At 43.0% G+C, this 24,363-nt stretch overlaps 1 protein-coding gene across 1 annotated transcript in view; it reads left to right on the forward strand.

Moving 5' to 3' along the window:
* erf (Ets2 repressor factor) overlaps positions 1–24,283 on the forward strand; it is a 42,910-nt gene extending 18,627 nt beyond the window's left edge. Inside the window, exons 2-5 of the mRNA XM_030063499.1 lie at positions 8,827–9,061; positions 15,510–15,622; positions 17,842–18,782; positions 19,307–24,283. Coding sequence (XP_029919359.1) covers positions 8,827–9,061; positions 15,510–15,622; positions 17,842–18,782; positions 19,307–19,951 — 1,934 coding nt within the window. The 3' untranslated portion in view covers positions 19,952–24,283. The remainder of the gene's footprint in view (positions 1–8,826; positions 9,062–15,509; positions 15,623–17,841; positions 18,783–19,306) is intronic.
* Positions 24,284–24,363: the final 80 nt, after the last annotated feature.

Below are 24,363 nucleotides of genomic sequence, written 5' to 3' on the forward strand. Positions count from 1 at the left end.
TGTGATTCTGATCGTAACCCTGATAATGATCTAGAGTTCCCCTTTTGTCACCATTCTGCTTTAACTGCGTATGTTATTCCCATAAGTTCGGTGTGGGATTTTTAAAGTGTCAAAAAAAAAAAGTGTATCAAAATGTGTCATACCCCTTTTAGTGATAGTATTTTATCCTTGTTGGCAATAATTGTATAATTCTGCCCTGACCCTTCACCTTCACTAGCTGTGAGATAAGTGTTGAGGCCCAGATTGTCTTGTTAAGATGTGTCAGATGAGAGTTGGACCGCTCTCTGTGTGAATCCCCTCGGTGATAATGCGCATTGTGTTGCTGTAATGAGTGGAGTGTGTTGCAACATATTGCGTTGCTTTGTCTTGTCTGCTGCTGCGTTGTCTTGCATTCTGTGTTTTTTCCCTGGTTGGCTTCATTCTGTGATTTGTCTGGTATTCATCAGTAATGGAAGAAAAGATATGACAGGATTCCAGTGGGCCTTGCAAATCCTTAAAAGTTTGTGGATTTAAGAAAAATAAAATAAGGCTGTGAAACCTGATGAACTGATGGAAAAGCAACCATTTTAAAATGTTTTCCACCACTTGACAAGATCATGAAAAAAACAGGCCTCTATGATGTGCTGCGTAATTTTGACCAGTGTCATGCCACTTTGTCACTGCTGGTTTTTTGAGTTCTTGAATTTCACCATACACGACCAGAAAAACCCCTGAAAAGTCCTTTGAACTTCTGTTCAAGTGAGTGTGGGAACTCTGGTATGATTTTATTTTTCCAGTTTATTTGTATGTTTTTCCCTGTCATTTCATACTTTGGACATGCACCAGTCCTGTTCGCTCCCAGCGGAGATTCTCCTTTTCCTGCTGCATACCCATTTATTTCCTGCCTTTCTGTGTTGTCCCGATCACATCGCTGATAAGCCCAGACCAGATTTCAGTAGTCAGCCTGCCCACGGCCATTTAGCCTGGCATGCTACCTCTCTGGACCTGTCTCCGTTCCCCAGAATCATTAGCCTGCAGACAGACACAGGCCGACCTTTTCCAACGGCTAAATATAGACCCACCAAAGAATAGGAGGAAGGGAGGGAAAAATAAATGGGGGGATAGCGGGATAGAGGGAACAGCATGTAAAAGAAACTTGTTGCGGGAGAGCGAGAACCTGAGTGACGGAGACGTTTTGTGTTTAGTCTCAGCGGCTGCAGGCGTCCGGGACAATGCACTAACGATGGCTATCGGTTATTAAAAAGCTATTCTGACTGTGGTGACGTCAGAGTCCCTGAGAAAACCAGATTTGTGCGTTGACCCCCCCCCCCCCCCCCCCCCAAAAAAAAAAAAGCCCATCCGCTGTTTGCTGCAGTACAGATCCAGTGTTTCTTTTGGAGAGGAACATGCAGGTGGCTTGGCACTGCAGGCTAATAGTAAGAGAGTTTGTCTAGCCTATAATTGGCTACATATAGGGTCGAGTTAGACCTGAAATGGCGTGTTTCACCACCATCGGACATCCAAAAATTCCTCTTGTGTGGAGTAGATCTTCCCAGAAGGCATGATAGCCGCTGGGTTTATTTGTCTCCTTGAAGCTCTGCATCCAGTTTATTTTCCAATTTATTTTAGCTGTTGCACCAGTATTGCAATGTGGTGACATGTTAATCAACGGAAATATGGACTGGGCAATATATGTCATAAAACGATGGTGTTATGCGAGATATGGTCTGGGAATAAATTAAATGTTTCATTACATTACGTCATTTAGCAGATTCTTTCGTCTGAAGCGACTTACAGTAGACACATTTTATCAACAGTCGTTAAGCCAACCATATATCACAACCATTATCAGCTCAGCCTTCAGTAGGAATAAATCACACTGGTATCAAAAACCTTTTTTTGAAGGTAAAATGTGTGTAATATGTGTAAAGTATTATAGTGCTACAGAGATACCCTGGCCTAGTTTAGATTACTGAAGGCACTGGACACGTGTTGGATCTTCTTCTGACCCCTGTCACTTGACAGCCTGGTTGGGTCAGAGGTCAGGGTCAAGTAAAGAGAAGCATGCAGGAATTCGTGGTTTTGCTCAAGGGCACCCCAACAAGTGCCAAAAAAAGGGAGTCCAGCCACGCAAGATGAACGGGGATTTCTCTAACAGCAAGGCGGGTGGTAGTCTCTGCTGGTAGTCTGCTAGATCAAATCTCAGTTCAAATAAAAGAAAATCTGTGGAAAATTGGTACAATAAACGTAAATGTAAAAAAAAATGTACATGGTACATTCTTTAACAGAAATTTACTGAAATATTGAAATCACAATATGGCCAAGTACCAGAAGCTGCATTTTTGATCAAGGGAAAATGTTTGACAAAATGCCATTATACATGTATTGTGATGCTGCAAAGATGCCCTGCCCTACAAACGGTATTCTCTAGATCTGTTTCTCAAATGGGGGTACGCGTACCCCTGGGGGTACATGGAGGAACTCCAGGGGGTACGTGAGATTTTTAAAATATATATATATATTTAAAAATTTGCATCCATGCAAGCCTCCTGCAAAAACATTATTTAGGCTAATAAATATTCATTAAAATATGAACGGAAGTTCATAATTAAATACAAAATTTTAATATCAATATTCAATTTCATCATCCTGAAAAAAACCCGACATCCCACCCCACGGTCTGGTTAGGGGGTACTTGGCTGAAAAAATATTTCATAGGGGGTACATCACTGAAAGGAGTTTGAGAACCACTGCTCTAGATGTAAGAAAACACTCCAGCAAAAATTACACCATCATAATTTTAGTATGTTTTTGAGTGAAAATGGAAATCACAATGCAAAAGTTATCATACATCCTAAAATCGTGAATCATATCGCAGCTCTTAATATCTGTCAAATTAATCGCAATATCATTTGTTTTTAATCCTATCATTCAGAGGGTTTTTGGTACAAGGTCCTCATCTTGTCTGAGTCCTGAGTGTTGTTGGGAGTTTTGTTTTGTGTCACACTCCTCTGTTTGTTATTCGAGCACATGTGTAGTAGTGGTGCATTCAAGCTGTGGCTCATTGACATATTACTGCCATTAAGATAACAGCGATAGAAAATTTGACGAAAGGACATTTTTCTCTCTCTCCATGTCATATCTCGTATCACACAGCCCTAGGACTGCGGGTGGGTGGCTACAGTCACATTGGCCAACATGTGTTAAGTCCTAGAACATATTTGAACATATATGAACGTATTTGTGAGTTGCAGGAAAAACACTTTGTAAAATTTAGTCTGAGCTGCTCAGGTGTCTCACCCTCCTTGCCTGAACCTCAGATGGACAAACCCCTTAGCTTTCCTCCAGTTTGATAGTAGGATGTATGTGACACTGAAGTCGCTCACACTGTTCAGGCTACATCTGTGAGCTGACAGTGATTCATTCCCACTCCTTTGCTGTTCCTGTCCCACTCCCACCTTCTCTTTCTGTCTCTCTGCCTTGCCTGCCCGCTCTTTCTGTGCCACCTTCTGCCCGCATCTTTTACTCGCATTACATGAATCACCAGCTGTAACAGATGCAGCTCCAACTGGACCTCACTTGTGCATCTGTCTGCGTGTCTGACAATCGGCCTCGCTGTCTGACTTTCTCCATCTGTCTCTCTGCCTGTCCGCCTCACTGTCAGCATGCTGCTTTGCCTCTTACTCAATTCAAAAAATGACCCTGAATGCGATTGAGTGATCCTTGTCTGTCTGTCTTCAGTAGCAAAGCGGAATTGAATTAGAGCGTGATTATTAAGTTAACTTGGTATTTGGATTGATGCTTTCATGTGCTGTTACTCGCTGTAAGGACAGCTCAGGGACACTGAGGCTTTGTGTCCACCAAGATGCACGGCTTTACTCAGCCGCGCTGCACACATCGTTGTGTAAAACGCTGGACACTATTACCACGCAATCGCTGAAAACTAGCATGAAGGGTGTCTGTCTGTTTGCTAAAGTTAAAAGATGTCAAGCACTCAGTGAGATCGGCACCGCAACTTGCTTGTCTCCTGGTGCTTTCAGGGACATGCACCGTCTTCTTTCCCGTTGTAAACAATGTGTCATCGAAGGCAGCACTGGTCGCAGAGCCTTAGACATATCACACCCTCACACTGTAGTTCTCTGGATTTGTGCCTAAACTCTAAACACTTTTGGCAAGTTTCTGTAATTGAATCATATTTTTCCTTGTTTGTCGTGACTCGGCCATTTATTTTTAGAGCTAAAAGCTTTCGTTGCTAGGAGACTATGTCTTAAGAGAGGGAGCGAGGGAGGGAGAGAATGAAAGAGGAAAAAGAGAGAAAGAAAGAGATGGCGGCGGTGTTGAGGGGGAGAAAGGCGGAATCTGTGAAAGCTGAACGACAAACAGGCTATGAGTCAGCAGGCACATCTGCAACATACACACACACACACACACACACACACGGTGGGCATGGTTGCTATTCCTGTGTCCTTTGTCTGTGTGCTCTGTGCACCCACGCATGAACCCACTTACATCTCCCCACTAACCTATGTTGTGTGTCTGTGTACTCTGTGTGATATTAGCTCGCCCACTCTGATTTAATCCGCTCCTGCTGTGTGTTGTGTCAGTGTGTGTCTATACGCACATGTGCATTTTACAGTACCTGCATCCCCAGTAAACATCAGTATATTTTACACCATTTAACCACCAGTATGGTGTCTCTGTGACACAATGCCTAACCTGTCTCCAGCGACAACAGCCTTATTGTCTCATGTATGAATCATGCTCATACTCCATTAGTAATCTGCCTTCAAATGGCTATTATCAGCGATCACAGCCAGCTTGTCTGTCTATTGGCTCATTCCCCAAACACAGTAGGAGCTCAGACAGCAGCATGTGGCTTATTAGTCATCGGTAGGGGGTCTGTGTCTCAAGATATTTTTTCTCTCTTCGTTAAAGATGTCTTTTGTAAGATTTCTGAAGCTTCGAATGGAATTATAATGAGTGTCTTTATTGGAGCCTTCAGTAAAAGAAGCCTAAGTTATGAAATGATTTTGATTAGCCACCATGTTTGCAGATGTACGGTCGACCCAAATCACTTGGAGAATGAATGTTCCACATCCTCTTCTCCATCTTCAATCATGAACTTTGTGCGTTAGTGCATAGAAAACACAGAAAAGACATGAAATGCAAAGTAAGGCTGCAATAAGTGATTTTTGTTTTCGTTGAGTAATGATTTTTTTTGATTAATCGTTTCATCTGTCAATTCATTTAATAGTTGGATCAGTTATTTGCGTTATCATTGCAGCTTTAGCATCAATCCAGAGTGAGATACATATGTAACAGATACATAACACGTCCCAGATAGTCCCACTTAACCGTTCACTCCCAAACACAGCAAAACATGCAAACGCATCTCATTTATCCATTACATGTACATCTACACACATGCACACACAAACACACACAAGATAGAAGTCTCCTGTGCATCATTATTTGCAAATGAAATATACATTTAAAACACACAAAGTGGGGCTTCATTAGTCGATTTGAAGTCAGAATGTTTCCAGTGCCATGCTGTGACAGTGGAAAGAGACACTAATCTTCAGGGTCATAAATTGGGCCTAAAAAAATATTCCTGTGTCTCAAACATCCTTCTGATCAACGACAATTCTTTGATCAATGGATTATGGAATCACGAAATTGGTGTATTTTTCATAGGGTAGCTGTGAAAATCAAATTTAAAGAACGCTATTTTTCTCCACAAGAGGTCTTGCAAAATCCGGTGTCTTTTGGACAGCAGAACGAAGCAGCTTGAAGCTCTTAAATCTATCCTAAAGGGGATAGCGGATTGCAGTTGCACAACTGGTGTGTGGCGAGGTTGTTAAGCCAGAAGTTGATCAGTAGGGAGCTATCAGCAGTGTGAGAGACAGCGTGCTTCTGCAATACTTGGAGTTAAGTTGCAAACTAAAAGGCCCTTCGACACAGCTGACAATTTTTTCTTGAGAAAGAAAACAAAATCAAAGGAAGATCAACTTCCTTTGCTTAGTCTCTTGAGTTGAACTGGACATTTTCTCTTAGTGTGGCTGCCCAGTAGCCAAGGCGCTGGTTATTTCAGGCATATTTCTGCCACTTGTGGTATTTGAGTGGAAAGACTTCTCATTATGTAGTCTTTAAAGTAATGACAATACTACTACCATCACCTCTGTTACTGCTGTGGGCTAACACCCTTCTCAGGCACAGCTACATTTTGTGTGCTTGATGGTGGACTTTGAATTCGCCGTGTCTGACTTGGTTGATTTTTCCATGACTCACTTAGTGGCCGTTTACACCTGGTATTATCTCTACCTGGATATCTTATCTGGATGAGGAAAAATGCATGTTCATGCAAGGTGTAAATGCACACAGCAGGCTTTCTGATCACATTCTGATCAAATCAACCAGCACATTGCATTGATTTTAGCCACTCAACTGGGTGTAAATGCATTTGTACCACCTGTTGGTAAGAAATGTCCTAACTCACCCATAGACAGCAAGGCACTATAGTAGCCCTCATTTGCTCCTCTGCAATGTTACAAACTGACTCCCACAAAAAAATAGTAAAACTGGAGAGTTTTTATATTTAGACAAATTTTTTATCGAGTGTATTAACCTTTCGTGGCGAACACAGCATTTACATTGACCTCATTCACACACCAGCAGCTACTTCACAGTGAAAGCCTTTGTTGCTTCACATTTATTTTTTGGTCCCATTATGCACTAGCTTTGTACATCTATGCAAGTTTGTTACATGTTTCCCACCCAGCATCTATAAATCTTATTATTCTGCAGCCAAAACCATCTCTCTTCGCAGTTTGTCGTAAATCAAAGTTGATTATTGATCAGCAATTCAGCTGAGATGAAAAAAACATAAAGAGGAAGCATATGCATATTGTCCTCCTCGGAGAACAGTGGTGCTACCAAACTTTGTGTTGGAGCTATTAAAGGTTTGATGAACTGGTAGTATCAGTGCCTCTGGGGGAAAAAGTTAGTCTGGAGTCCTGAAATTGGTCACCGTAATGCAGAGTACCACAAGACAGATAAATAGCCGCTGTAAATGTGAAGAGGATGATCAGATTGACCATTATCCAGATGGCACGTCCAGATACACATTGCATTTTAATACCAGGTGTAATTGGGACTTAAGCAGCCTGGGTAATGCCACTGCAGGTCACGGTGGTAGGCCCACTCAGCGATACATTGTGTGCTGGTGTTTTTGAGGCTTTGTTCAGATACAATACGACAACGTTTGTGTTATATCAGCATGCTTGTTATAAATTGTGTCGTTGCAGCTCAGGTCAATAGGCCACGTTACTGCAGAGTTAGTCTGTCATCCTTCAGCATATCATTGTTACCAGTTTACTGCTCATGCTACATAGATATGACCTGCTTTGTTGCTTGTGGGAAACTGACTGTAACCTTGGTATTTAAGATAGTGTGTTTCTTTACTGTAACATACACACACACACACACACACACAGCATTCAGCATTGTTGCAGTGTGCCCATATGTTTCCCACCCTCAACTTTCTCAGCCTGATCGCCAAGGCACATCTGGTCCTAATGAGTTGTGTCTGTGTGTGTGTGAGTGTGTGCGCGCGCACGTGTGTCTGTGCCTTTGCTATTCGGCCTGGCCTTGTGTTGAAGTGGTGTTGAGTCTTTTACTGCCACCCACTGCTTTACAACACAAAGCCTGTACTTTTATACTGTTGGATAATTGTGTGTGTGTGCACGTGTGCGTGTGTGCACGTGTGTGTGTGTGTTCTTGTAGCAGTCATAAAACCTGAGCTTATATTTTGTCTGTGGACATCTCAAGGCCTGTTAATCTCTCTGATTTAACATTGCTGATTCTCCAGCTTTGATGGTGATAGCGGTGAGGTTTTGATTTGACTGTGGTGTATGGGAACAGATTTATCTCTTAACGCTCATCACCAGTTTCTCTTAAGGCACTAGAGCCTCTTCAACAACACAGACTGAAAAGACTTTAAGAAATCTTTTTCAGCAGTTGAATCTTGCAGGTTGTTGAGTCATCAACCTTAAGCTCCATCCTTGATTCTCTTGTTTCCAGCCAGCTCCATGTCCTGTATCCTTTCAAAAAGGCTCCACTCTGCTAATCCACTGTTGTTGCTGCTTTGCTCCTCCCACATTTTGCCTCGTCCCTGGTGCTAATTTCTCACTCCTCTCCTGTCAGAGTTTGGGACCTACTCTTCCCCTTTTAAAGGCCTTCCTTTAAGAAATGAGCTTTGATTCAATTAACAAAAAATAGGGATTATACTTATAATGGGACATGAACTGATATTTTAAAAAGGCATATTTGCTGTGTGGAGTTTTTATAGTATATAAAACCCCAAATAAATAAAATAACAGAAAAGTAAGTCGTGGTATAAGTACTGGGAGAGCCAAATTTTTGTTATATATGAAGAAACATCTAACTGTAATAAAATACAGTTCAAAAATGCATCAAAGGCTTTCACTTACATTAAACTAAGGAAAACCAACCAAGTCAGCCTGTACAAAATTGCCATTTGGGATTGGACAAATACACAGTGCGGACAGTCATTAACTGACCAGATGTGACATTGTGAAATAACTTGTCTTGGTGGTATTGATGCCAAAACATCCACAGTCAAGTGGACAACTTGCAGCCTCTACAGTGCTCACCAACCTAACGTGGTAAAGGATAACAGTGAATTACATTCAGTGCAAATAACACAAGTTAGATAGCAGACTACACAGAGTTTGGGAGCTGGAGTGAACTCATATCCTATCTCCTAACTCCCTCTGTACATTGTCACGCTCCTCACCCTCTCTTTCCCTCTGTTCGTCACCCCAGGGTTTGCCTTCCCGGAGTGGGCCTACAAACCCGAGTCGAGCCCCGGCTCCAGGCAGATCCAGCTGTGGCACTTCATCCTGGAGCTGCTGAGGAAAGAGGAGTACCATGACGTCATCGCCTGGCAGGGAGACTACGGAGAGTTTGTCATCAAGGACCCGGACGAGGTGGCCCGGCTGTGGGGGGCCAGGAAGTGCAAACCACAGATGAACTATGACAAGCTCAGCCGAGCGCTAAGGTGAGACAACGAGACAGAGGCCGCGTTCACACCAGGAAGGTCTCGATTGGTGTATTCAGACTCTCATATTCAGCTTTCTTTTTTCCATGAGTTGTTAACTGGCATGCTCTCCAGAGAAGGTAATTTACAGCAAAGAGCGCAGACAGGTCCATCATGCTCGGATAAAGTCACAGTAACTGGAATCAGATTTATTTTTTTATGCTTGTCCGGGAAGTCTGAACCCCAGCTGAACTAGGATAAACTCAGTAAAGCGTAGCGGTGTGTCCGTGGGGGTAAGATTATATAGCAAACCTCTGAGTAGAGGATAGAGTATGATGCAGTCAGAGGAATCTGTGGCAGTGTGAATGTGTATGTGCTTTTACGCACGTGCACACGGCACAAATGAGTCACATGGTGCTACGAAATAATTCTCAGTGTTTGTCTTCCATGTCTCTCTCCATGGTGCACGATCTTAAAAAAAAAAAAGTGTGCAGTTTTTAAAAATGGAAAATGGAGGATGAAAAGAGGAGAGAGAAGAAACGATGAAAGCTCTCGTTTTATTTTCTTGGCCTTGACCCTTGCTCTCCTTATTCAGATTCTGCTGAGCTACACGACTGCCAGACTGTAAACTGGAAAAAGACGGAGCAGCTCATGTTCACCGTCCCAGCACTTCTCTCTTCTCTCTCACATGATCATTTCACTTTCACAGGCCACTCTGGCTCTGATCTTTTCTCTCTTTGCTGTTAGGTGCTTGCTGTGTTCGTTATCTACAAGTTTAAGCTTATTTTTGCTGTTGCACTCTAGAGTTTTCACCCAAATGCGGACAGTGGAGGGAAAAAAAAGTGGTGGAAAAACAGAAAGAAATCGTGATTTCTCATGAGTTGTTTGTCTCAGATGCTGTGAGAGCTCCAGGGAGACGGCAGATTTAGAAACACACACCTTCACCCTCTGTGGAGCGCATGTGGGATGCTGCAAAGTTTTATTTAGCTCCCAGCCTGCTCTCTCACCATCACGCACATAGAAACACACACACTCCACACACACATGACACACAGCCAGTCATCAGTGTCACCACCTGTGTCGTAGGTTGGTGTGGGTTATAGTTTGCCATGGTGATGACTTGTTACACTGCCTAGTCAACACACACACAGACACACACACACACACACACACACACACCAACACCTTGTTATATGTCAGCCCTCCTCCGTCCCATCTGTGTCTTGTTTATCATTAGTTAAACCTTTTTTTGGGTTGACCTGTCCTCATATGACAGGCTCATGCTATTTTGTTCATGTTTAGACCCGAATCCGAAGACGTGTAACCATTTCTGCGCCTGTACAGGACTGCAGTTGGACAAAAAAAATCATATCTACAGCACTCAGTTTTATTTTATTCACCAAATAGTTTGTAAGGATTTTCAGCTTGAATTTGCTGCACTAACTAGCATGGCAGAACAGGCTCATGACATGTCAAATTTTAATTGGTTTAAAGTCTGATTCAGATTCCTAGATTGGTCCAGTAGGGAGAAATTCTGTTTGTTGCAGCTGTAAATATAAAATGGAGTCCTGCAGAGCACTTAGGTATATCTAAGTAAAAGAAAAACATCTCAAAATAGAAGAAATATACAAGAAAACATGCAAAAAAATCCAGAAAATATGCCAAAACATTGCAATATCAGAACATGAAAATGAAGATATACATCATAAAATATACAGTGGTAAATAAAAAGCAAAAAGAAATAAATCTAATAATTGCAAAATGGTGCTGGTGTAACAAAACAGATTTTATTGTACAAACCAACAATCAAGCAGTGGAGTTGCATCGGTATTAAAAATCTTTTTCAGGAGGAATATGCTCATTAAAGCAGCATTGTCGTGCATTAAAAGCTGTACAGCATGCATAATATACAGCCTAACTGTTTTTGTAACTCATTACAGGCATTTTATAAGTCAAACAGTACATTAAAACAGGCAGATTAAAATACATGTGGTTGACTTTGGGTTAAGTGTACATTAAATTAAAAAAAACTAATAAAACTACAGAGCTGGTATAATTTTGCTTTTGACTCATTTAATTACAGAATGGGGCGAATGGGATGTTTTATTTATTCATCCTCTTTTTGCTTTTTTTAATTTTTTAATCTGCCCCTCTCAAGCGAGGGATTGTCAATGAAGGTTTGTATTAGTTGCCGGATGGGAGCCAGTGGTGCTGCACGCAGATTAGTTAGGAAACGTGTCACACTCCTAAATAATAATATGATGTGAATAGACCAAAAAATGTAGACGCTCAAATTGATTGCGGATGGTATCCTTAAGCAGGAATTGAGTTCAAACGGATTTAGCATTTAACTTTTAATTCCAAACAGGAACAGTTACTTTCTGTACGGCCACAGTGAGTCTTTTATATCGCTGATTGCCCAGCTGGAGCTAACCTTACTTTTAAATGTCTTTCTGTGGTTTATAAACCTCTCATATGAATGGAGCTGTTAATTAGATCTGAAGTCAGAAGAATGCTCTTTCCCTGTTAGATGTCAAACATTTGATTGAAGTTAGTCACTGTTTTTGAAGTGTGTGTATGTAAATGTGTGTGTGCGTGCGTCTTTGTGTGTCTTAAATACACTGGGGTGCAGTCTATACAGTCAATCTCCTTTTCCAGTTTATTTGAAGGAAGTTCAAATGGTCTTCAAAGAGCTGGAGGCCTCGCGCAAGCCTGAGCCTGGAATGTGAGACTGGCTGTCCCATATTGACTCAATACTCTGCGTTTGAGTGTGTGTGTGTGTGTGTGTGTGTGTGTGTGTGTGTGTGTGTGTGAGTGAGTGTGTGTGTGCCTTTCACATGCATGTGCCTGGCCTTTTCTCCGACCCGTTCAAAGTACCATCCATCTATCCACGCGTCTGTGAACATTATGTTCCTCCGGTCTTTACTCCACACAGAGGCTTCATATCATAACACCATTTCACAAGTGCTGCTGTTAACCTCCTGGCGGGTGTAAGTGAGTGTGTGTGTGTGTAAGAATGTTTGAGTGTGTCATTTGTTTTTTTTTGTTTTTTTTATCCACAGTGTTTTTGTTAACCTATATGTCTACAGGTTGTGTGTCCTCCACATATGTGTGTTTTTTGCAGTGTGTATATGTGTTTACCTATGTGCCTGCTTGTCGAGTGTGTGTGTGTGACTGAGTGCGATTGTGTGTGACTGAGTGTTATTGTGTATGTGGGTGGGCGTAGCGGTAGGCTCTGTCAGGAGAGGCCCTTCACTCATTGAGTCAGAGGGACTGGTTCAAACACTCCTACTCTACTTACTTCTCTATTGTGCCAAACTCCATCTGTTGGCACCGGTGACTCACACACTGCTCACAATGAAGCAGGAGTACAATTATCCACGGCTGCATGATTACGGCTAATATGATAACCCTGATTATTTTGTTAGATCATCATTAGTCTCAGCGGTTTGAGGAATCCGGCTAATTATTTTGTTGCACTTTGAGCGTCTTACATCAACATCTCGACTGTTTCCAACTGCATCAGACAGTCTTAATGAAATTTAAATGACTCACTGTCGTAGCTGTGGCAATATTCTGTGATTATGCATCGAAACCAAAATCATAATTAGAATGAAAATGTAAAACTTTTTGCAGCTCTGTGGCTGTGTTCTGTATGTAGGAATTTGACCAGACCTAGACCAGATATTATTTGCAAATAATACTCATTTGTTTGAGCCCACGCAGGGCACCAGATGAGTGCAGTTGTAACCACATCAAGACTATGAAGATAGGGTCAGCCACTGGAAAGGATCTGTAATTTACTCATAGGGTCCTCCATTTTTTGCATCAGGGACTGTGTGTTGTTTATTGGGTGATTTGGTTTATTTTCTATTTGTATATATCCTTTCAGGCTCACTTGGTATGTATTTTTTTTCCTCTTTTTACCATTTCATTTCACTGTCACATATTGCTCCAGAACAAGAATAATAGAAGAAGCTTTATTTATACAGCTCTCTTAAACAGATATTCCAAATTGCTTTAACATACAGCAGAGTGCAAGTGAATAAGTAAGATAAGAGTGGGTAAAAATCTAAACAAGAAACTGAAATAAGGAAACACAGGTGCAAGTAATAAAAACGGAACAAGATCAAACAGTAAAAATGAAAGTGGCAGCTACAGAAAGGTCACTGCAATATCTGTTTTATCAGTGTGGCAGTAAATAAACTATCTTAACCCCACCCATCTGGCTCTCTATACATGGAGGGATGTGGAAAGTTAGATATAGACTTTGCCTCGACCAGCTTTACCGTGCTGTATCATCCACTATTGACAGCGAATGCCCTCTGCAGAATTAAACAAGTACACTCTAGCGAAAATCTGTCTCCCTCAAGATGGACAGGGAGGGCATCCTGGTTAAGACATAATGAAAACAAGTGCCCGTTTTTAAACTTTCTATGCGTTAGAAAACGAGAGCGGCGCAGTCCTGAGGCCACGGTGGCCAGAGGGTTCAGTGTTTTTACTCGTCTCTGCTTGTTTCTTTTGACAGTGATGAATAACATATTATACTTCCCAGAATCGAGCGGCTAGTCGCAGCTGAATGAGAGACACTGCTTTATGAAGCTTCTTTACAGAGAAATATGAATGTGGTTGAGTCCTGAGGCTATTGGTGAGTCAGAGGGAACCATTTTATCATGTTGTAGTCGAGCTGCCAGGGGCCTGCTATTCACTCCACTGTGCTGCTCTGTGTACCGGCGATGACTAATGCATTTTCACTAATAGAGCGGGCCGTGTAACACTAAATCAGAATGGCTGTCCTGATGGCTCACTTACTTTAGTAACCACAGTGAGGGTTTAAATCTAACCCCGCGTTCACACCCCAAGCAACTTATTTGGTGAGTCGCTCTGTTCTCACCGCTGGTGGGCGGCACTAGAAGCCGTATTTGCATCTGTGTAGTCGTCCCGCACAGCCCCAAAACCTCAAAAAAGGAAAGCTTCATGTTTTGGGCACCTTTTCACCTCACACTCCAGGTTCTCACACCCCAAATTCATGGACAAGTCAAGTGTAAAATCCCTTGACTTTTCTGACAAAAATCTGAATTTCCATCACCTATAGCCATGACTTTTGACCACAGTTTTAAACACACCTCAAATTTAAATGTCTTACTAAGAGTTTTTACTCTATTTGAACACAAAAATTTCAAAGCATAGATCTTGTTTTCAGAATAGTGTACACACACTGTTTCTAGAACTTAATGGAAAATGAACATTGCATTTGGTGAATAACTAGCTGGTGATATTTTTTAATTGAGGCTGACAAAATTGCTAATTAGGCATCATTTAAAACGAAAGAGAAGAGAGAAAGCTTGCCTGTTGACTACAATGATGCATGAAGCACTTGTCCAACCATTGTTTTTTGAGATGTGTGTTACTGTACTCTTTGAAATAAAAGTTGTGGAGAGCTGGAAAGCTTTAACTTTATTTGAACAGCCAACTTTTCTGAGCAGAGAAGATTCACAGGTTGCTCTGCTCAAAAGGAAATGAATATACTTCCAGTGACTTGATCGTTTATCATCTCGCGCACACTGAACACACTCAGTTATCATTTTTGTTGCCCCTCATTCTGTCTTTCTTCATCTTCTTTTGTCTCTTTCTCTCTCTGTCTTCCTATCTATCGATCACCAGGATTTCTGGATCGTTTTTTTTTTTTTTTTCATATGGGGTGACAGTCCGATAAGGTGCACTGATAGGAAAGTCATTGAGCGGCTAAATTTGTCAACTGTCACGAGTTACAAGCAGCTTCTCTGTCGTCCATCTCTAGGAGCACAAACACTCCCTTTTTAATCAATGTTGCTGTCTCCTCCGCCTCGGTGCAGGCACGTGCCTCAGCTCCATCACACACGTCACTCTGACCCTCTTCAGGTCTTGTTGCTTTTTTGCTCTAAACACATAAATGCACCATTTAAAACCCAATGCAAGGGCTTTAAATCCTTTTCATACTGTTTTTTTGGTGTATTTTCTCAATTAGCATAAAATAGCCGACGATAATCCCATGTCTACATGGTCTTATTTCTGCATATTTGTTTGGTTTCAGTTAAACATATCTATTATCGAGCCAAGAGTGAACACTCCTCTTTATATTCATGTCTATTTTAACTTTTATTTACCTTCCTGCTACAGAGGGGCGTCCCTGAAATCCAGTTCCCAAAATGAGGATAATCACTTTAATGAATAGTGGGGTGTGCAAGTTGTTTTTGCGCATGCTGGAGAAAGTTTGTCTCACTCTGATTGCAATGGTAATAATGTTCAGAACAAGCATACCAGCCCGTGTCAGTGTATTTCACGAGGCTCTGTGCTTGATTTCATGCTTTTGAATGAAACAGAACTAGTGAGGACACAAACAGGGGTGTTTTTCGGACACGCTGCTGGCGACGGGTGTAAACTGTCCTCACTCGGTAGAAAATAACACTGTCTGTCTCGCTCCCTGCAGATATTACTACAACAAGAGGATCCTCCACAAGACCAAGGGGAAGCGGTTCACCTACAAGTTCAACTTCAACAAACTAGTGCTGGTCAACTACCCCTTCATTGACATGGGCTCCGGTACGAACACGCACACACACACACACACACACACCATAATTACATGTATCCATATTCATGCACACACACTCAGGCTTACATATGTGCATAAACACCTGGACGACGTCCCAAATTAACAAACTCCCAAGCTGTGTGTAGCGTCAGAGACAGTGATTTCCTTATGGATGTAACAGAAGTCTTAAACAGGTCTGTCCATTTTATGTTGAACAGGGAGTCACTTAAGCCCACTCAAGAATCTGTTGCATGTGTATTTTGGTTTTTAAAATTATTGGAAGATCCAGATTGCTAACAGTTGTTATCAGTGCTTGTGAAAGTTGGTGGAGCCATGAATATGTCTAATAAATCAGAAAAAATCAAAGAATAATACCTTTACACCTGTAGACACCTTTACATAGTTAATAACAACATGGGATGGCTCAAATATAATTTGTCAAAAGCTTTTTTTTCTTATTTTCTTTAGCTTCGCTGATCACATTCCTGGGTAACAGCGAGATTATATTCATGCAGCGTTTATTCTGCCATGACAACATTTCTGGCTTTCTTGTGTCTGGATTAGACTTCTGTTTGTGGATGATGGGAAGCTTCAGAAATTAACTTTCTATCTCACTGGTAAACATAAAGAAATGTACCCTGCAACAATAATTATCACCATCCAAAATACTTAATATGTGAAAAATTCACACTTCTGCAATACTTACAGGCACTTAAACTTCATCATTCACTTACACAACAGCTAAGTTTTTAATTAATCCTGAAGTGACTCTCCACAGTAACTCCTCGAATGACATTAAGAATCAAACAGACCGCCCGTTTGATACAGAGCCTTTGTCTAGCTTTGATTTGATTGGCTGCAACGGCACATCCACTGTAATCAAATCGCCACTCGGTGTAATCAAATCATATTCACATGAAGTGGGTTCGCATCAATTATTGTTGTGAACAAGAAATCATTTAAGTGAAAGAGCAGATCCACATACGCATACAAGAACAGGGTTTGTGTGTGTGTGTGTGTGTGTGTGTGTGTGTGTGTGTGTCCCACAGTCTAACATGGTAAGACATCAGCATGCCACGTCCCAGTTTATCCCTTTCCTCCTCTGAAGTCGTGTCTCGTTCTGGTCCCGGCCACCCAGTGTAAACACAGCCCATATGGAGTGAAGGATACTGGGTGACACAAGTGCAGCATGAAGCTTTTAATACAGCCTCTCTGTGATGTGGCCCACACACTGACATGTTGTGATTTGATGGTTACACACACCCACGCACACACAAGCCCATGCCAATACGAATTGATATACAAACACACATAAACACTACTCACACGCATGGACACATAGACACCATTTTTACTCACATACCCTCTCATACACACAGCCACACACGCAGATTTAAGAGAGAGAGAGAGAGACACACACACACACACACACGCGCGCGCTCAGTGGTGCTGGAAAAAACAGAGCAACCCAACCCATGTTTGTGATGGCAGTAAGAGCGACTTTTCCAATATTTAATTCTGGCACGTGCATGGATGCCAAGAATTTATTGCAGTGCCACAGTCTCCCTGGCAGGAGCGAGAGAGAGAGAGAGAGAGCGAGAGAGAGAGAGACAGAGGGAGGGCGGGACACGAGGAGGAGGGGTGGCTGAGAGAGAAGGGAATCTGTGGCTTTGTATTACCCAGTGTTTTCTTTCTGTCTGCCTGTGACCCTCTGGGTAATATTATTAGGCTATGGGACACACACACACACACACACTCTCACATATTCCTTATTTTCCTCTGAATTTTCCTCTGAAACTCTGATTCTGAATCTGCTTTATTTTTATTTCCTTTCATCGTCTTTCCAATCTGAACCTCTTTGGAGTAACCATTTAAACTTATCGTCTTTGTGGGGTCTGGGGACCCTTAGCAAAATGAAGAATATTTTAATTCACGAGAAATTGTTACAATACCAGAGAAATGCATGAGTGATCATTTTACATTGTGATTTAATCTCACCACTTTGAAGTGTAACCTCTTAATACACATAAACAGTTTAATATATATATACCAAATATCTTAATATCAGGGGCCTCACGGCAAAATGAAATTAGTGACTGAATTAATGACTTAATCAAAATCACCTTGGGGGTCCAGAGAATGAAAAGGTTTTAAAGGCCCTTTTTGAACTAACTCATTGCTTGATTCTCCCTCTCTTTACATCTTTACGCACTCTTATCCTTCCCAGGTCGAGGTGTCCCACAGAGCGCCCCTCCCGTTCCATCTGGAGGCACTCACTTCCGTTTCCCCCCCTCCACACCGTCAGAGGTCCTCTCACCCAATGAGGAGCTGCGCAGCCCGGGCATGTTCAGCAGCGTGGCCCGCCGCATGGCCCGCGGCTCTGTCAGCGACTGCAGCGACGGCACCTCAACCAACTCGGAGCTGGAGGAGGCAGTAGGGGCCGAAGAGCGCGGCGTGGGGCCCGAGAGAGCTTTCAGGGGGCTTCTTCACCCCCGCCTGCCCCATGAGTCTCTCTATAGGGTCTATGGTGGGGCACCGAACCCGGCGGGGCTACCCAGGCCCGCCCCCAGGGTCCACCCAGAGCCCCTCTCCCCATTCCCCGTGTCTCCCCTGCCAGGCCCCGGCAGTCTGCTGGCCCCAACTCTTTCCCCAGCCCTGTCCATGACTCCCACCTCCCACCTGCCTTACACCCCCTCCCCCTCTCTGTCCTCCCCCATGCTGGGCTCGCACTTCTCCTTCAACCCGGAGGACATGAAGCGCTACCTGCAGGCTCACACCCAGTCTGTCTACAACTACCACCTCAGCCCGCGAGCCTTCCTCCACTACCCCAACATTGTCATCCCCCAACCTCACCGCCCTGCTCCAGAGAAGATGGGTTCCACATCCGTGACCGGCCCAGCAGCTGCCCATCACCTCCACGGCCCACCCCTGCCACTCTCCCATTCGCTGAGCCAGCAGCATGGAGGAGGGGAGGAGGGGCCGCAGGGCCAGCAACACCCATTGCCGTTCAAGTTCAAGCTGCAGCCACCGCCTCTGGGGCGCAAGCAGAGGGAAGGAGAGAAATTATCAGCTGCTTCTGGTGGAGGATCCTCCTCCAGTCAGTCCTCCTTCACTGGCTCTGGCCTGATCACCAACTCTGCCTCTGTCATGGCTCCTCCTAAGATCAAGGTGAGAGTGATGACTGACACAGAGTGTAGTGTGTGTTTAGTGATGTGGAAAGGTTTCCCAAACATTTGGATGAGACATGAAAATTGCCTGTTAAAAGCTATTCAAATAAAGTTCTTTCAGCTGGTACTTGTGCCCCACCTATTTACTGGAAACACTGATGAGATTATTAAACGGTGTGATAGACGACACCAGCACTAACGCAGCACTTCAAAACAAAGTGACCTTTTTTCACACGTGATTCAAGGATACAGACATCTGTTCAGAGTCATTTGGTAATAAATAAGTGCAGCAACTAATGATTATTTTCACTGTCAATTGATATATCATTTTTTTTTCCAAGTAATTGATTACCATTTAATATATGAAGTGAAGCTTGAATCAGCAGATGTTTAGGAATTTAACTTGAAAAATGATTTGATGAGTTGTTAGTTGATTATCAAAATTTTTAACCAATTTTCTGTGAAATCGATTCATCATTTCGGCACTATATGCCATACGCTCATTCTTCTGTTCCTCCTCCTCAGGTGGAGCCAATATCAGACATTGAGTCGGAGGAGGAAGTGGAGGTGACCGACATCAGCGAGGAGGATGAGCTTAATCACCACCACGACGAGGATGACGAAGGTGACGTCTTCACCCCAACAGCTCATCACCATCAGCTCAACAGCCACCACCATGCCAACGGGACCGGCCTCTCTGCCCGTCTTCACGCTCCTCCTCACAGCAACACTGACGATGACCCGGAGGACGACGAGGACGTCTTCAAGACCCCCGCCACACCTCCTCTGGGGGGTGGTGTCACCCTGCCCTTCCCTCTGATTGGCTTGAAGAGCGAGCCTGGACAGGGGCAAGGCTCTGCTCCCATCAGCCCCGGAGGCACGCGCTGCATCCCGCTGAAACTGCGCTTCAAACGCCGCTGGAGTGAAGACCAGAAGATGGAGGCAGACGGAGAGAGGGACGAGGCAGAGGACAAGAAAGTGAGGGCAGAGGAGCACGAGGAGGTGGAGGCGATGAAAGAGGAGGCTGGGAGAGGAGGCGAGGGGGTGGAGAACGGAGGCGGAGGCGTCAGCTTGGGGGTGGTGCTGCCTCCAGCGCCCACTCAGCGCAGAGCGAGCTCCGAGCTACAGAGAGCTACAGCACAGCTGTCTCTGGAAAACACAGGCTGCTGAGATACACACACGTACACATACCAGGGATCCTACCTAAATAGAAGCACACACCTCTGGGATTCTTATGACACACACACAGAGTACACACATACATGCACACACACACAGACAGACAGAAGTGCCTCTGTAGCCTCACATTCACTGAGAGACATGATGCCTTTTTGACCTAGACACCTTATCCATCATGAACGCAGCAGGCGGAGAATTTCTGCTGTGACTGAAAACACTAACACAACCACACTTAGCCTACAAACTGATCCTATCTTCAGTCCTCTCTTTAACATTGGTGCCCTACAGGTGAGGAGCCTAGATTAGGGGGCTTAGTTTGGCCCCTGAGTCCCCTACATCTCATTGCACACTGCCTTTTCGATGCCTCCTTGCCATCTTAGTGCCAGTCGAGTCTCACATCAGACCTGCGCTCCTTTTATTTAAAACTCTGGGCTGTCTTTGGCTGCTGGTTTATTTGTGTTGGAGCTTCTGGCACGATGGAATCAATCACATTGTCCTCTGGCAGCACAGATCCAGTCTATATATTGTAGTGCAGTCGCTGAAATGATTTTAATGAACTTGTTGCCCGTGTCTGGCCTCCTTACCTTCCCCATCCCCCTCTTCACCTCTGTCCTCCCCCTCTCCACACCAGACAGACAGATCCTGATGCTATGAAAAAAAAAAAAGACATTCAACAGCCCTGATAGAGATTACAGAAGTGCCTCTCTATCTGCGCACCTCACTATACAGCCGTTTACAAAGATGGAGGACAGCGAGCAAAATAAGACCTCTCACCTGCCAGTGGACCTTATAGACTGAAGAGGGATGTAGCGAATTTTTTCCCCCCCTCCTCATGAGCTGATTACAGCCAACTCTCCAATCACGGCCTTTTTCTCCAGGAAACAACTCAGACACTTTAGGGCTGTATCAAGACTGGAGTGGTCTCTTCATCATTAGCGCCTCCTCAGCCTGTTTCTCCACAGTCTGTAAAGATGTTTAAATGAGGGTGGATTTGACATCATGAGGACAGACATACAAAGCCTATGGAAGCAAGGAAAGTTTGGATTTCACCTTAACTTTGCCAGAAGAAGTCCCAAGTTAATACTTCTCCCCTCTGACCTCTGATCTGTCAGTCAGATTTTGTCAAACGATCGATTGACTGTCGCCGAGGTGCGGTAAGCGGACAGCCAGGAAATGGATGCGGTTTCCATCACACAGCAAAACCATCCAAGTCTTCGTGGAAAGCTCTGGGGAAGTGGAACCACCAGGATCTGGCTCTGCTTTTTTTTTTTTTTCTTTCCCGAGCAGATTTCGTGGAATCGAGGAACACCCTGCAAGCGAAAACGCTGTATTTATGGACGCGTTTGTTGGTGACTGTTTGTGCGAAACACTGGGCCTTGAAAAAACTGTTGGGAGCACACAGTCGGAATCTGCGCGCTCCCAGTTTTCTGTGACTTAGCACAATCTTCAGAGGGTGGCTTTGGAGGTTTGAGGGCATTGGTAGTGTTTCCTCATCCATAAAAAAAACAGCTCACTGCTCTTTTCTGCGTTCCCCGTGTTAAAAACTTAACTCTTTCTCTCTAAAGACGCTCGTGCCTCTTAAGGACATGGACAGCATCTTGGAATCTGTTTTAAGGGCATTTGCAGTGATCTGAGGGTTTTCTTTGTTCTTTTTTTTTTTTTTTTCTTTTTTTAAAAGATGATAGCCTATCTAAATGTTTATACGATGTTTTTGAGAAGCCGAGATTCAGCGATTGAAATGAACTGATTTTGTCTAGGGAGACTGGGAACCATGAAATGAATGTCGAGCATCAAGGTTAACTCAGGCGAACCTTCAATGAGATGTTTAGCAGCAAGTTATTATGACATTTATTATGACGTTTTATTTGTGTAAGTTCAAATCGAACCATCGCGGCCATTTTAATGAACAAAGAATTCCAAATGAGATTGTGCCTTTTTTAAACCAACAGAAGAGTTTGTCCAATTACCCCCTGACAAATATCATTACTCTAGCACACACACACACACACACACAGACAGACACACATACATACACACACAGTACCACCTTGCCTTCTGCTTTTGTAAAAGAGAGATACAGAATAAGTAGAACTACACATATATATTTTATTCAAATATATGAATACAAATATTATATTTCAATATGGTAATTTGATACAAATCAGGAAAAGCCTACTATTTTTAATGGTAAAGATACAGATATATATATATAAATATAGTATATATATTCTAATGGGCATATTATTACCAGTATAATTCAGCCTTTGCCTTCTCACCCTTGCCTTTTTTTGACCGTTGAGCTGCAATGACAGAGGCCACAGGTATCAGAATATTATATTTATATTGTTAAAAAAAAAAAAGAAAAGAAAAAAACTAAAGAAAAAATGCAAGTATTGTGTGTTCAGGGGACGAAAGGTGTTACGGGACACGGATAAACGACACGGGTCAAATAATATTCACCCAAATATTCCATATGCATTTGTTTTAACATCTTTTGGGTGCCTGGTGGGCGGGGCTTAACCGCATCAGCGCCCGTCAATGAGTTTTAAGGCACAGAAAATCAAATTAAATTGATGTTTTATTCACTTTCCTGAACATGTCGGCGCGCCTGCGTGGTAAACCCCGCCCCTCGGGCACTCACTGCAGATGGAAACAAACACTAAGAATGATTTGCTGCCACTGTTTGACCCAGATGTGCTTCACATGTGGAGGCGGAGGTTTCCAGCGGAGACCCGGTCGTGGACTCGTATTCTAATTGGACGGCAGAATAGGGCTGGGTGATATGGACGGGGTCAAGTATCGGGACATTTTTGACCGAATACCTCGATATCGTTGTTTTGATGATATCGTTTAGATGAGTATCGGTGCTCTCATTAGATATTTACACAATGATATTTTTGATAAACACTCATTAGTCGTGTGAATATGATGTCCAAACCATAACAGAGCAGCTAAAACGCGTCTAATAAGTTCAGAAAATTCGTACCACAATATTACCATATCCAAAATCCCAGACGGTTTCTAGTCTTGTGTCATGATATTGATTTGATATCGATTATATCGCCCAGCCCTAATATCCAGCTCAGGACGGCAGCTGGCCATGTGAACGGACTTTGTCTTTAGGCTTGGACTGTGGACTCGTGCAGCTTTGTTGAGCTCAAGTCTGCATGGGTTGGACTGAACATACACACCCATACACACTCGCTCAAACATGCACACACACATTCACACACACACACACACATACACAGAAGCCCTGGTCTGAGCGAGGCTTTGCTGTGGCAAGAATAAAGGAGTATGACATCACACGTGACATCAGACGCCCCCGCAGTCTCTCTGGAGTAGACGGCATAACCATAGAAACTACACACACACACACACACACACACACACACTCACACTTACACACAGAGGAAATGGCATCACAAAACCTCAGAGTGGAGAGAGGGACTTCCCATAATCTGAGCTGTTGATTCTTCTTGGTGTGTGTGTGTGTGTGTGCTTGTGTGTATGTGTGGTTTCTATGGTTATGCCGTCCACGCACACATACACACAAAGCTGTTTCAGCACAGCCTCGAGAAGGTTGGCCAAATAAAGCCTTGGCCAGAGTTGTTCAGTCTTAGTTTTCTTGTCCAGATTGTCCAACCAGCTCCAGTCTCTTGTGTTTCCTAAAGGCAAACGGTGGCATTTTGAATTTCAGTTGCTTGTTCTTCTTCTCTTAGCTAAAAGAAAAAAAAAACTACATCTGTCCTTCCACATCCTTAAACTGTATTATTAACATTGTTCATTAAAAAAAAAAAGTTTCCCTCACTTGTTTTTTTCAGTTTCACTGGGGAACAAAGCATTTTAGGGAAGGTGGAGGACAAACGTAATCTGCTAAAGAAAAAGACTGACTAAAATTGAAAATGTCACGCTGTACTTTAACTATTCCACCTGTGCTGCCTTGCCTGTTGTGGCTTCAAGACAAAAAATAAAAAAATAAAAAGAAAGAAAGAAATAAAACACAAAAAACAAGAAAGGAACTTTTGTTTCCCTCACCATGTTGATATTTTCTCCCCTCGGTCTCATTGCTGTTTTTATCCTTTTTCTTCTGTATTTTTCGAGACATATTACCGTTACTCTTGTAATTATTATATTATTAACATAACTATTTTTGATTACTTTGTACCCTCAAGCCAAGGGCCCGCCTCTTCTCCATGAATTTCTTGTTCTGTCTTTTTTGCGGTCTGCACTCTTCCCCATGTAGTTAGACTAGTCAGCTTTTTTTTTTTTTTTTAATCCCTGACACCACGCTGATTGATTTTGTAACCATGTTACCATGGACAAGAGGAGGGTCAAGTAATCCCGTTGCATTATATTGGAAAAAGAAACTGTTGCTTTCATGTTTTTTGATCTTGTGTACA

This window comes from Myripristis murdjan, chromosome 11 (genome assembly GCF_902150065.1).
Source record: "Myripristis murdjan chromosome 11, fMyrMur1.1, whole genome shotgun sequence".
NCBI lineage: Eukaryota > Metazoa > Chordata > Actinopteri > Holocentriformes > Holocentridae > Myripristis > Myripristis murdjan.